The sequence below is a fragment of the Schistocerca serialis genome, chromosome 1 (assembly GCF_023864345.2).
Source record: "Schistocerca serialis cubense isolate TAMUIC-IGC-003099 chromosome 1, iqSchSeri2.2, whole genome shotgun sequence".
Classification (NCBI taxonomy): domain Eukaryota; kingdom Metazoa; phylum Arthropoda; class Insecta; order Orthoptera; family Acrididae; genus Schistocerca; species Schistocerca serialis.
The window spans coordinates 117,378,101-117,392,489 of record NC_064638.1 but is presented as its reverse complement, the minus strand read 5'-3'; the positions used below and the strand labels follow the sequence as shown (position 1 = coordinate 117,392,489).

At 43.0% G+C, this 14,389-nt stretch overlaps 1 protein-coding gene across 2 annotated transcripts in view; it reads left to right on the top strand.

The window, feature by feature from the left end:
• Positions 1 to 14,389, top strand: part of LOC126463391 (gamma-butyrobetaine dioxygenase-like) — a 151,408-nt gene that overhangs the window by 117,668 nt on the left and 19,351 nt on the right. For both annotated transcript variants that reach the window (XM_050096154.1, XM_050096153.1), the window contains exons 3-7: positions 6,472 to 6,663; positions 10,463 to 10,665; positions 12,344 to 12,478; positions 12,620 to 12,725; positions 12,828 to 13,030. In XM_050096154.1, coding sequence (XP_049952111.1) covers positions 6,472 to 6,663; positions 10,463 to 10,665; positions 12,344 to 12,478; positions 12,620 to 12,725; positions 12,828 to 13,030 — 839 coding nt within the window. The remainder of the gene's footprint in view (positions 1 to 6,471; positions 6,664 to 10,462; positions 10,666 to 12,343; positions 12,479 to 12,619; positions 12,726 to 12,827; positions 13,031 to 14,389) is intronic.

Here is a 14,389-nt window from a genome sequence, read left to right as displayed (position 1 = left end):
AGACAGCGATATTACTTTTCGAGTTCCTCTTCGAAATAGGAGTCAGCGACCAAAAATATATGCGATGGCAGATAGACCACAGACATAATTCATAGTATTCTATGCTTTATTTGACTTTGTCGTTACAAAGCCCACAATGGGAAAAGACTTTCTGCTTGTAAACATCTCTGACACCGTTATAGTTTTATCACTTTCTTGTCACTAATAATTGTAAAATTATTTCCTTTTAAAATATCTCTTTTGCGGAAGGCGTTACTAAAATTATATTTTTAGAGTGATTTTTATATGCAACATTTCTTATTTTTTGAGAGGGGTGTTATGCTTCTTTAGTAACAATCTTTGACTTAGTATTAGGGAAAACCGTAAGCGCTATCTCTGGATAGACACACATGTCAACCGTTACTGAGTCGTAAAACACAAGGTAATCTCGTACAATACAAAACAATTCCTTGTATGCAATTAAACTGAATAAAGTTACGCCAGTAAAAAGAAGTGAATTTTTGAAGCGCAGCTTTGCATAATGTAGACAATTATTTATGGATATTATTTTAAAGAGTGCAGTTGTAACATGTACAAAGATGGTTATTTTAGAGCCTTGCACATTTATGTATTTGAGGAGAGTGCTTTTCAGTTCTGATTGCTGGCTAAAATTTAGATAGTCACTCGTTAATTTTTATAATTACTTGGTCAAAAATACTTGGAATGGAACTCAACTCAGGCTGAAGTGTATGGCTACTGTCCCATGCCATATGTTTGTTTGATAGGAACCTGAGCAGCTGGCTCATATCCCAACTGCTCTGTAACTTTGGGGGAGACTGAAGTGCCACATAAATGCTATCCATGAGTGATTCCTTATTCACACATTTCCTTGTACACTCTATACTTTTTAACTGATTTTATCACTTCCAAAATGATATTGCGCCATATGACAAAATGTAGACCTACAGTTTCTCTTAAGCTTTAAAGTTCCATCTGTACTTGCCCTAGTCAGGCCTTCTGCCGAGACTGAACTTCTGCCAAGCCGCTAATCACTGCTTCTTTAATTTTATTGTCAGTTTCTACATTTTTTAGAAGTTGTTAGTCAGTCTTTCTCCTCTCATTCATTAAATTTTGTGTGACCTACTATACTAATTTGTTTGTCCTTCTCAGAAGACCATTTAGACAATTCGTTATCCATGTGATATGTATGTGCATCAAAGTGCCCCATTAAAACTCTTTCCTGTTCAACTGAAGTATTGTTTACTTTTTCTGATAATTTGCAGACAGTTCCTTCTACCCCCGTCTGCGCTTGGATAATTTCAGAAACTTCACGTGATAATTGACGATAAGTTCTGTTACCCCTGTCTGCGCCTGGCTGATTTTATAAACTTCACCTGATATCCTAATTTGTGCTGATCAACTTTCAGCTACGCATGTTGGTACAATAGTCACTGCTCTGATCAAAAGATCTATTTTTCTAACATTTACAACATCTGATCGATAGTTTCAGTTATTTAAACACCAAATTTCAGCTTCCGCGTCGTTCTCAACGTTACTTAGTCTGGTTGCTTCCATCTTTTGCTCTTTGGAACCTTTGCCGTACCTAAAAAAGTCGTTGTTTAATGTTGTTATTAAAAGTCTTCAAAAGGAGCTGGCCAACTTACTTCATATTTTTACACGATACTCTCTGACAGACATAGACTGACAATTTTTTAAACAACAATGTACAGGTTTTCTCTTGAAACAAACTGCGAGAAAGAAAATGCTGTGCTACGTTGTGCTGTGAATGTATGTGGTTTCGCTTTTTCTTACAGTCAGTTTTAACTACAATACCACCACTATTAAACCTTTAGAAAAATGGTTCTCTCATGTATATATTCTTTATATATATATATATATATATATATATATATATATATATATATCAAAAAGTGCATACGCAGCTATGTACTGATTTTTCTTTCTGACAGTTTTCACAGATAACAGGAAAATTGTATTTATGGCTTATGGGTTTATGATTACGCTACTGTTATGGTATCTGAATCATCCGAAACTTCGTAATCCTATTGAAACTACGCTAAATACTGTCAATGAAGCTACTATCCTCACATATCAAGCAGCAGGAAAAGTCTCTCAACCTCATATACCCAACCAATTTACCCATTCATTTTTAGTGGCTTTAGTTCCAACTCAAATGATTCATTGGGAATAACAATAAACAAGGGTCAAGATTAGAGAGAGGAGGAAGAGGACATGGACAGAAAGGAGGGAGGAAACTGATATAGAGAGAGGGAAGAAGATGGACAGAGCGGAGAAGGATATTAGGATATATATTCAATTGCCATACGTATTTAGCGACTACAAAGCATTCCTGGTTTGCTAGTAGTAAATAAAGTCAACAGCTTCTCTTTTTTTCTTCATTAAATTAATTAATTATTCTAATTTTCAGATGTACACACATAATAGCGTCTAATATAAAGCGGCAACCTAGTTATGTTTTGCATCCTTGAACATCCTACTACACCACAATCTTGTCCCCACAAAAATACTAAAAACTAAAACTTCGCTACTAACGAAATTTATCAAACCTATTAGCTGAATTTTGAATTTATCAAACCTATTTGCTGAATTTTGAATACTAGAGTACTATGTAAACACAAGAAGAGTAGGAATAATTTTCTTTAAAACTCGTCTGGCTCGCTCTACCAATGCTGGTCTCACTTAGAAAGTTTGTTTGCACATCTTGCTTCTGGCAGTTTTCAGTTAATAAGCTGTTTTTATTTTTTTATGCTCCAGCATGCCAGAGTTTTGTTCATGAAACAAAGAAAAGGCAACATTCACAGATATAAAAAAGTCATAATTTTTTACAACTGTTGTATTTCACTTTGCCTTATTGCAAAAATTTAACACGTAGTTCATGTTTCTGTTTACTGTCCTGTAACATCCAGAGCCACTTGTAATATATTATTTGCTGAATACGTAGTGAACTGAAAAGTGAAATTTTATCTTTGACTGAATAAAAAGAGCAAATTAAATTCTAACACTCTGAGGAATGAAAGTTATTGAAAGTCTCTTCGTAATGGTTGCGATTTTAATAGAAAGACATAGCGTATTAAAATGAGGGTCTTTCGTTATGCATCTGCTCTGCCTCTTCATTGAGATCAACAACAAACGCTAAACTGTACTGCAAACGAAACTTCCTGGCAGATTAAAACTGAGTGCCGGACCGAGACTCAAACTCGGGACCTTTGTCTTTTGAGGAATTAAGGCTGTGAGGACGGGTCGTGAGTCGTGCTTGGGCAGCTCTGTCGGTAGAGCACTTGCCCGCGAAAGGCGAAGATCCCGTGTTCGAGTCTCGTTTCGGCACACGGTTTTAATCTGCAAGCAAGTTTCATATCAGCTCACATTCCGCTGCAGAGTGAAAATTTCATTCTGTACTGTAAACGTTCGTCAGCATTAATGTCAATGATAAAACATTATGGGCAGCGCGTTTTGTAAACATTATGGGCAGCGCGTTTTATAATATTCACCAGGAATGATTCTTTTTTTATTGTCTCCGAACATACAACAGTCACTTAATTGCGGATAAGAAATATTCTCATCTTGCCTATAGGCCTATATTGTCTCAAAAAACAATGATATTATTTTCATCTTCCTCTCTGAAATCGTAGTCTGCGAGCAAAAATGTTTGCGATGGCAGATACTCAAATTATCTGTGTTGCGTCTCTGATACATCAAACATACACTACTAGCCCCGTGACATAATTTACTTTATCGTAAAACATGAATATTGATTGATTGAGATTCTGCACATTTCACTACTCTGGACTCTGATTGAGAATAACTACGCTGAAAACTTGTACAGTGCAGTGTTTTTGGCGTTATGGATGAATGTTTCGTTGTTATGAATGAATATCAAAGTCAAGGGAAGAGTTAGTATGAAGCTCATCGTCGGCGCTTAGTCCACCCCTCTCAAACAGGATCAAGTATCTCTCTTCAATTTTTTAGCGCCTACACCGCCCCCCATTACCAAAAATAATTATTACTAGTTGCTTCACGGATTGTTTGACCCACCTGTCCCTTCCTTTAGTCGTACCGTAAACATATTTCCTTACCCCTTCACTAGTATTGAAGCTTCGGAAACCATCTGTAGCTTCCGTTCGGAACCGCGCGACTGCTTCGACAGGTTCGAATCCTGCCTTGGGCATGGATGTGTGTGATGTCCTTTGGTTAGTTAGGTTTAAGTAGTTCTAAGTTCTAGGGGACTGATGACCTCAGATATTAAGTCCCATAGTGCTCAGAGCCATTTGAACCATTTTGAACCATCTGTAGCGCCACATTTCAAAAGCTTCTATTCTGTCTGTAATGTTTATCGTCCTCCTTCACTTTCGTTTGAGGCTACACTCCAGACAAATTCTTTCAGAAAAAGACTTCTTAACGTTTAAATTTGTATTTGGTGGTAATCATTTGTCTTTCCAGACAAATTCTTTCAGAAAAAGACTTCTTAACGTTTAAATTTGTATTTGGTGGTAATCATTTGTCTTTCCGAGAAAAGTTTTCCTTAGCATTTCTCTTCACTTTTGCAGTCGTCAGTTATTTTATTGCCCAAGCAGCAAAACTTTTCTGTTATTTTTAGTGTCTTATTTTCTAATCTTATTCCCCTAGCTTCACCGAATGGTCTCAGTTAACTGTGTGTTATTTCGGCTGATGCTCATTTTATGAACTTCTTGAAGAAATTTTATTCTGTTCATCTTATCTTCTAAGTCCTTTGCCGTCGTTACACAGTTAAAATGTCATTTCTTCTCCATAAACTGTAATTCCTTTTTCAAATTTCTCCTTTCTTTAGTGCTTGGTTTAAGCAGACATCAAATGGCGTGCCCCTATGTCGTTACTCCATTAGCTTGATCTTTTACCCAGTATGTTGGAGGATAATCTGTTAATCAGAAACTTCATGTCATTATCTCTCCTTCTGATGGCTGGATACTGACCTGGGGATGAAAGTTTCTTCAACCATTAGGACTCGTCCATAACACCAGCATTTATTACTGACTTTAGCTACATATGCGATTTTTAACGCATCTAAAGGAAGCAAATAGAGAAATACCATGTTAAACTATTTAGATACCAACCGTAATCGTTCTGAGGACAGGAATCGTGCCACTCACACTACGTCGAAGGTCTGATTGAAGTGATTTTCTGATGAAAGTCTGGGAACCGACTGAAAAAGATGTGTTAGTCTTGCAACAGCAAGTTGGAGGATATTAATGAGAAATCCCAGGTATAGTTATTTGCAGAGTGGACAAAATAAAAACTGGCCCAGAAAAAGGTTTCGCGTAGCTTAAGACAATTAATCCAATTTCCCAGATGCAAGTGATATCAGCTGTGTTGTTTAACTTAAGGTGTGTGAAATATTTTCCAGGCCAGTTTTACTTTGTCATTTCCTATCACATACGGCGTATGGTGGGTTGACAACAGAACACTTTTCTCTTCTTCAGTCTAACAACACAATACTCTTAAATAGGTTTTTAATGGAACTGGAATATGAAAAATCTTGAGAAAGTGGTTAAACGTGTTTTGATGTTGTTGATAAATGAAGAGATGTCGCTCACGATTCGTTGGTATATTAAGATACTGGTGACATTGATATAAAGTGTAAGATCACGGTGCTTTTTTGATTTGCAGAGAAAAATCCTCATCTAGTGGGGTCTGATCCAGTGTTCGGAGATATTGTGGGTTACGTGAGGAAAAAGTATGAAGCATCAGACGTGTGATCTCACCTGGCGGAATATCTTAGATAAGGTTGTCCGTTTTCATGGAAATGTGGGACTATGAAACCAAGAATGGACTTCAGCGAATTGAAGTGTTACAAGGAGAGCGTGCAGCTTAAACTGAGTTGTCCAAGTAGCTGAAGATGGAGTGATCTTCTTTATGAGAGCTGATACAATTGACATGATGATGAATGTAGGGCAGACATCAGAGTTTCCCGAGTGGATGGATACATTCTGCAGGATGGCTGTTAGAAACCTTCATCTATTGGCTTCTAGTGATGACGAGCGTTCGTTAACAGGGCACATACATTTAATTCAGCTGTAAGTTAAGAAGTTATGGTTTCTGTGTCCAGCTGTATGTGGGGTGGGATTGGTTGCATGTACTATGTATGGCCTAAGGGAAACATGCGCGAGGGTAGTTTCCGTACGATGTAAATTTGGAGTTAAGTCATTATGCGAAAACATCTGCGTAGTTGCGAATGAGAACTCAGGGTTCAACATTAAGACTCTGTAGTAAGTCTCCTTTGTAATGAGTTGGTGATTATTAGGAGCAGTTTCGGTGATGAAGTGGCCTTAGTGAGATGAGTGGGCATCATTTAACGTTTTCAAGAGTTTTAAGACTAACGTAAGGTTACAGTACTGTGTACTATAACGTGGGATAATGAAGAAGTAATAATAATACTCGCGACAGAATAGTAATCTGTTTGTCTTATGCTGTGTGCAGCACCCAAAACCTGTGGCGACGGTGGACGGTGAACTGGTGTCGCTACAGCTGCCCTCTGGGGAGCACCACAAGTTTCCCATCATGTGGCTCAGGGACAACTGCCAGTGCCCTAAGTGCTTCAACAGCCAGCAGATGTCGCGCATCATCTACTGGGACGAGCTGGACACCAACGTCAAGCCTGCTGACATACAGGTAAGTCTCAATCCCTTGTCCCCTGGATCGGTATTAACGCCAGTTCTCTAGACATTATGAAATGTTTTATAATAAATGAAAAGCACCAGTTTGCTTATGTTTTACAATATTACTTTTATTGTTAACCGGTTTTCGGCTTACAAGGCCATCTTCAGACATTTACTGAGTATTATCACCAAGTATACAGTAAGTAACAGCTTTAACAGTGTGGTGGTAATGCAATGAAAAAGTAAAAATTGAACAGTACATAAATAACAATGGAGTAGACAAGAAAACCTTTAGCACAAAATAGGAATAGCATGCCTTCATAACAGTTTCTACACTCCTGGAAATTGAAATAAGAACACCGTGAATTCATTGTCCCAGGAAGGGGAAACTTTATTGACACATTCCTGGGGTCAGATACATCACATGATTACACTGACAGAACCACAGGCACATGGACACAGGCAACAGAGCATGCACAATGTCGGCACTAGTACAGTGTATATCCACCTTTCGCAGCAATGCAGGCTGCTATTCTCCCATGGAGACGATCGTAGAGATGCTGGATGTAGTCCTGTGGAACGGCTTGCCATGCCATTTCCACCTGGCGCCTCAGTTGGACCAGCGTTCGTGCTGGACGTGCAGACCGCGTGAGACGACGCTTCATCCAGTCCCAAACATGCTCAATGGGGGACAGATCCGGAGATCTTGCTGGCCAGGGTAATTGACTTACACCTTCTAGAGCACGTTGGGTGGCACGGGATACATGCGGACGTGCATTGTCCTGTTGGAACAGCAAGTTCCCTTGCCGGTCTAGGAATGGTAGAACGATGGGTTCGATGACGGTTTGGATGTAGCGTGCACTATTCAGTGTCCCCTCGACGATCACCAGTGGTGTACGGCCAGTGTAGGAGATCGCTCCCCACACCATGATGCCTGGTGTTGGCCCTGTGTGCCTCGGTCGTATGCAGTCCTGATTGTGGCGCTCACCTGCACGGCGCCAAACACGCATACGACCATCATTGGCACCAAGGCAGAAGCGACTCTCATCGCTGAAGACGACACGTCTCCATTCGTCCCTCCATTCACGCCTGTCGCGACACCACTGGAGGCGGGCTGCACGATGTTGGGGCGTGAGCGGAAGACGGCCTAACGGTGTGCGGGACCGTAGCCCAGCTTCATGGAGACGGTTGCGAATGGTCCTCGCCGATACCCCAGGAGCAACAGTGTCCCTAATTTGCTGGGAAGTGGCTGTGCGGTCCCCTACGGCACTGCGTAGGATCCTACGGTTTTGGCGTGCATCCGTGCGTCGCTGCGGTCCGGTCCCAGGTCGACGGGCACGTGCACCTTCCGCCGACCACTGGCGACAACATCGATGTACTGTGGAGACCTCACGCCCCACGTGTTGAGCAATTCGGCGGTACGTCCACCCGGCCTCCCGCATGCCCACTATACGCCCTCGCTCAAAGTCCGTCAACTGCACATACGGTTCACGTCCACGCTGTCGCGGCATGCTACCAGTGTTAAAGACTGCAATGGAGCTCCGCATGCCACGGCAAACTGGCTGACACTGACGGCGGCGGTGCACAAATGCTGCGCAGCTAGCGCCATTCGACGGCCAACACCGCGGTTCCTGGTGTGTCCGCTGTGCCGTGCGTGTGATCATTGCTTGTACAGCCCTCTCGCAGTGTCCGGAGCAAGTATGGTGGGTCTGACACACCGGTGTCAATGTGTTCTTTTTTCCATTTCCAGGAGTGTATTAATAAACAGAACTAATAAAATAAAATAAAATTAGTACTAGACGAGGCTACATCAGGAGGGAGAGTGATGCACAAACCAATCAAAAGAAGAGACAATTATCAATGTAACTACAGAATACATAAGGAACTTAAGCAATATCAATCAGATAAACAGAAATAAATAAATGCAGGAAAATAGAGATGTTTGAGGGAACCTACAGTAAGTGCAATCTTTGAGAGTGCGGTGGTACCGCATTTTAACATTAACAATATAATGTGGTCCAACCAAAACATTCCTATCTCTTTACGTACTACACGAATGTGTAATGAAAATGGGGGTTCCTATTTTTGAAAAACGCAGTTGTTATCCGTTTGACCAATGGCAGCACCATCTAGCGGGCCAACCATAGCGCCATCTGGTTTCCCCCATCAAGCTAGACAAGTTTCGTTCTTTGCAGTTTTTTCGTTTGGCGCTTATTTCGTGAGGTATCTGGCCCAGTCACGATCAATGGACCACCCTGTATAAATAAACTGGAGAAGATTAAAGCATGGGAGGCATTCATTTCATGGAGGCAAACGTGCTTCATAGAAGAGGATATCTAGTGTGCCATGACAAACTGAATATATAACACATTTTCAGTGTCATTAAACAACTAAGCAGACAAAAAATGTTTCATTTCATTGATATTTTGAGCAAGGTCATCAAAGATATTTTAAAACAATCGTGGTAATTGCCTCTCTGTGCTGGTAACGTATTCTGCAAATTCGTCACACACACCATTCACATTTCTTGCTGCTTGCGTTGGACCTGTTGACATTTAACGTAAACCACAAGTAGTCAGAGTGTCCTCAAATCTGTATTCATCTCAATCACGTACATAATTGTGAAACACACACCTGCTTCTTATAATACGAGGGCTGTTCAGAAAGTAAGGTCCGATAGGGCGCGAAATGGAAACCACTGTCAAAATGTTTTATTTCCAACAGTTAGATATACTTCCCAGCTACTTCTCTACATAGTCGCTGCTCCGACTCGACATTGCATATGATCAAACACTTTCCATCTTCATTGACCCTGCAGAGCGCGGCCGAGAATTGTCATGAAGGAAACGCATGACAGCTCTGCTATGTGGGCTGCATGACATCAGGCGAAATCTCTCACCAGGCCTTGATACTAGGCAGGAGACATTGTTTTCTAAGCATCTTTACGTGCTCACTGTGCCCTCAGAGCAGAAAAGAATGACGTGACACGATCAAAAGGGCACACAAGAGATACTGCCCAACTCCTCTGCGCAAAGCCTCAACAGGTTTTCACTGTGATTTCCATTTCGCGTCCTGTTGGTCATTACTTTCCGAATAGCCCCGGTGTCTTCAGGAATTTCTAGAGATTAATTCAAAAGTCGATGAAACTGTAGTGTTGGCAGAAGAGCCAACACCGTGTTGCTAGAGGAGGCCGAAATGCACGCGTTTTAACTCACGCAGGCTGGGATGAGGTCTGGAAAACGACAAGGAAATTAGAACGTAGAAAAACGGACGCAGATGGTGTAATACTTAACTTTAATCCATAATTGGTGAACATCGTTCTTGATGATACATGAATTACAAGATCAATAGCAAATGATAATGGCGCCTTGCTAGGTCGTAGCAAATGACATATCTGACGGCTATGCTAACTCGGCAATTGAGAGCGTAATTTGTCAGTGAACCATCGCTAGCAAAGTCGGCTGTACAACTGGGAGAGTCCTAGGACGTCTCTCTAGGCCTGCCGTGTGGCGGCGCTCGGTCTGCAATCCTGATAGTGGTGACACGCGGGTCCGACGTATACTACCGGACCGCGGCCATTTAAAGGCTACCACCTAGCAAGTGTGGTGTCTGGCGGTGACACCACAGAAACAATCTCCAATCGTTGAAAAGAATGCCGAAAGCACTTTCAGCAAAGTTCGTCAAAGGAACTCCGTGACATTCAGAAATACGGAGATAGACTTCCCGTCATCCTGTATGTGGACCATCAACCTTCTCGACAATACTATTCAATAAGTTTGAATTGTGACTGGATATCTTCCTCTTTCTTACAGGCCGACGGAGAAAAGTTATCTGTGAAGTGGTCAGACGGCCACAGCAGCCAGTACACGCTGGAGTGGCTCCAGGACCGCAGCTTCCACCCGGAAGACCAGAAGAAGTGGCTCGATGAGACCTACAGGTTGCCCAAGGCTGGCTGGAACGCCGAAAACTTCGAATCCATCCTCCAGAGATTCAAGTATAGCGACGTCGTAAACAGGTAGAAGCTACGTCGTGAAATGAGCCACGACTGTGTAGCGGAACGAAACAATTTCCAACATGACATCTTCGGTTGTCGGGTGTTCTGCCAGATATCAGCGTCGTACTTGCGCGATATTTCGGTCACGTAGCTCGTAACCTTAATCAGGTGCGACCTGAGACTGCTCCTCGAGTGGACCTGGTCCAGTATTTATGCCTATGGCCTTCCCCCTCCACCAACGGCTGCAGGCGCTTCCTCTGTGGTCCGCGCCCATTCCCTGCGACCTGTTGGAGCGTTGCCGCTCCGTTTTTCGTCCTCTGCGGCTCTGGATGTTCCCATTGCGGTCCGCGGCCACCAAACCCGCTCCTGGGGGTTTCATCTACGGGTACCAGCTAAGCAGAGCCTGGGATTCGGCTCTGGAATTGTTAAAGGAGCAACGGGGCCAGCTGCAACACTACACAAACAGAAGAACCAGAGACATGGAGATGGAAAAGGAGCCCCTGACGGACTGCCAGGCGCACCAGATCGAAGATGGAACACCCAGAAGCGGAACTGGTGGGCGCGGACCGCAGAGGGAACATCCAGAGCCGCAGCGGACGAAAAACGGAGCGGCAACGCTCCAACGGGTCGTGGTGAGCGGGCGCGGACCGCAGGGGGAACGCTTGGTACCCCAGACCGTAGATGAAACCCCCAGGAGCGGGTTTGGTGGGCGCGGACCGCAGAGGGAACACATAGAACCGCAGCGGACGGGAAACGGAGCAGCAACGCTCCAGCAGGTCGCAGGGAATGGGCGCGGACCACAGAGGTAGCGCCTGCAGCCGTTGGTGGAGGGGGAAGGCCATAGGCATAAATACTGGACCAGGTCCACTCGAGGAGCAGTCTCAGGTCGCACCTGATTAAGGTTACGAGCTACGTGACCGAAATATCGTGCAAGTACGACGCTGATATCTGACAGAACACCCGACAACCCAAGATGTCATTAGATCGCCGGGAAAGCCTGAAGAATTTCCAACATCTTCATGACCGCATTTAACTTCACCTTACTCTGCAGTTTTTCTTCTTTCGGTTGCTGCGTAGGTATTCATCTACTTTCATTAACTTTAAAACTGACAGTAACTCACTTTTTACTGGATAAGTACTTAGCTGTTCTCTGAAGAGGGAAGAACGTCCGTTACAGTTCGTCAGCAACAACGAAAATTTTCTCTCGGCGTTAATTCCTTGGTGTTTCCATTTCTTGTCATGCATTACTTCCTTTTTAAGTTCGCAGTATTCATTCTTTCGAAACGTCAAGCTTTCCATTGCTTTTCGTTTTTTATTTCCTTTGTATACCTCCTTTCAGTCTCTATTCTTCTTACGAGATATTTGCTTTCGCGAACATAATTTTCAACGATTTCTCTTAAGTGCATCGTATCTGATTTTGTACAATGATTTTTATTCCGTGAGCAACACTGTCCTATTGCTATCGTTTCCAAAAGTTTTTATGTTTTCTGAGAGGACCATACAGTCTCCATGGTTGGTCTACTCCACACACGCTTTTTAGAAATTACTACCTCCAAATATACTATAATTTTTAGTAAACTCAAGAGAAACAACCAAAGGATGATACTAGATCAGTTTTTGTTATTTTTGTTATTCAAAAAATAAATTTTTGCGTTTTATTTACTTAGCTACTTTACCACCTCCCGCTCTTCTTTTCTAGCCAGGAACATTTTCGTGGGTGGCTAGAAGCAATGGCCAAGTATGGTGTCGCTATTATGTACGACACACCTCCAACGGTAGAGTCATTGCGTGAACTGGGAGACAAAGTAATGTACCCTAGAATGACTCATTATGGGTAAGATCTTTTTGTTTTTAATTGTATGAAATACTGGATAGCACTCTGTAGTGCAACGTTTTCTTTTCATTACCTTGTGGCGACTTGTGAACATGCAAAACCCACGTAGACTACACACGTTCATTTTTCGTTACTTTTCAGTTTGCAGTACCATGTGAAGATCAAACCCGACGCCACAAATGTGGCGTTCCTCAAGGATAAGCTAGAGATGCACACGGATCTTATGTATTGTGAAAACAAGCCCGGGGTAAGATATTTTCACTGATATGGTGCAACGAGTGAAGACTACTAAAAGTCTTGTCTACATAAATCCCACAGTATAACTAATGAAACATATATTTTTTTCCAGATAAATTTTCTTCACTGTGTGGTGCAGACGAAAGGAGCTGGAGGTGATAACCTCTTGGCTGACGGTTACTATCTGAGCGAAAAGCTGAAAGTTACCAACCCTGAGGCGTACAAAACTCTGAGCACCGTCCCTGTAACATGGTCAGACGTTGGAAAGCATGGAGGGAGGCTCTTCTACTTCTTGTACAGGACACCTGTCATCACGTAAGTCTGGTTTTATACTTCCGTGCTTTAAGGATGGGACCTCCTACGAGGGTTGGAACTTTAATAGAGCAACAATTTACTACAGCTCGTACAAAATAGATACGTTAAAGAATGCATTAAGGAACACGAACGGCACATGCGGCTAAAACAAAGTTCAAAATCGGCAGTAACGGAACATCATGAGAACTGTGGCTCTGACATCGATTTTAATAACGTACGTGTACTGGCTAAGGAAACAAACTTTTATAGAAGAAAGGTCCGAGAAGCGGTTGAAATTTCTAAGAATGCATCTAATTTCAATAGAGAGGACGGCTATAGGCTTTCGGCATCGTGGCTCCCTGCCATCAAGGAAGTAAATACGCGGCCGCGGTGTGTGAACGGCATAACAACGCAGTGCAAGTCACCTCGGCGGACAATAATATTATGGGGTAAACATTCCCTCTCTCTTGCTCTGTCCGTTTCGAATCTAGCCAGTGATGACGACCAACCAATAGCGGTAGCAGGAATGTCAACCAATAACCCTATCTCCAGCCTTTCTATCCAACGACGATGGGCCGCCTATGGTGTCCACTGGAGATTAACTAACAACGCCCCTTCTTCTGCGTCAGAACGGGAATATTAGTGTTGTAGCGGCGACCGAAACGGTCGCGGGGTTGAAATGACATATAGTAGAGATGGGACCCCTCCACGCCCGCACCAACGTGGTGACCAGACCAGAAGTTCTACTGTCACCTTCGTCAACATGTTAGTTATCTAATAAGTGGAGCACAGGATGCTGGGCTGTGATGTTGTCCATGTGTCTGGGTAAGACTACGCATTAACACGGTCCATCAGGTGATAGATAGTGGACGAAACGCGAATGAGGGTAGCAATTTGAAGAGCAGAGGGAAAAAAGTGCCAAGGCTCGTGCCGTGGGAAAAACACCTCTGCGACGGCGGGATGGGTAGTAAGAGCAGTAGCGGCTTACTAGCTGCGATAGTTCATGCAAGCTTGGGTTTTTCAGTGTGGGTATCACGCATCATTACCGTGGCAGGCGATGGCGATGTATCCCAATTTGCTGCAGCCGCTGCATTCCTGGAACAATCAAGATCGTTATGTAGTAGTGGGGGATCGGCCATAGATCATCTCGCTGTGTGGGGTGTGTGTGGAGCTTGTCTGCATGCAGTGTACAGTACGGCTTCCCTGTGTGGTGCCAGTTATTTGGCAGTGTGTTCCAGCTGGATATCCAGTAATGGCGTCTGATTAACAGGGGCTCACCTGTACCGTTGTGTTTGCGTGTGCTTGGCCATAGATGTTAGGTCCTTTCAAGTATGTCTTTTGGTCTTTTATGTTTCCATCTATGGTTTTGGTCGTAGTTCC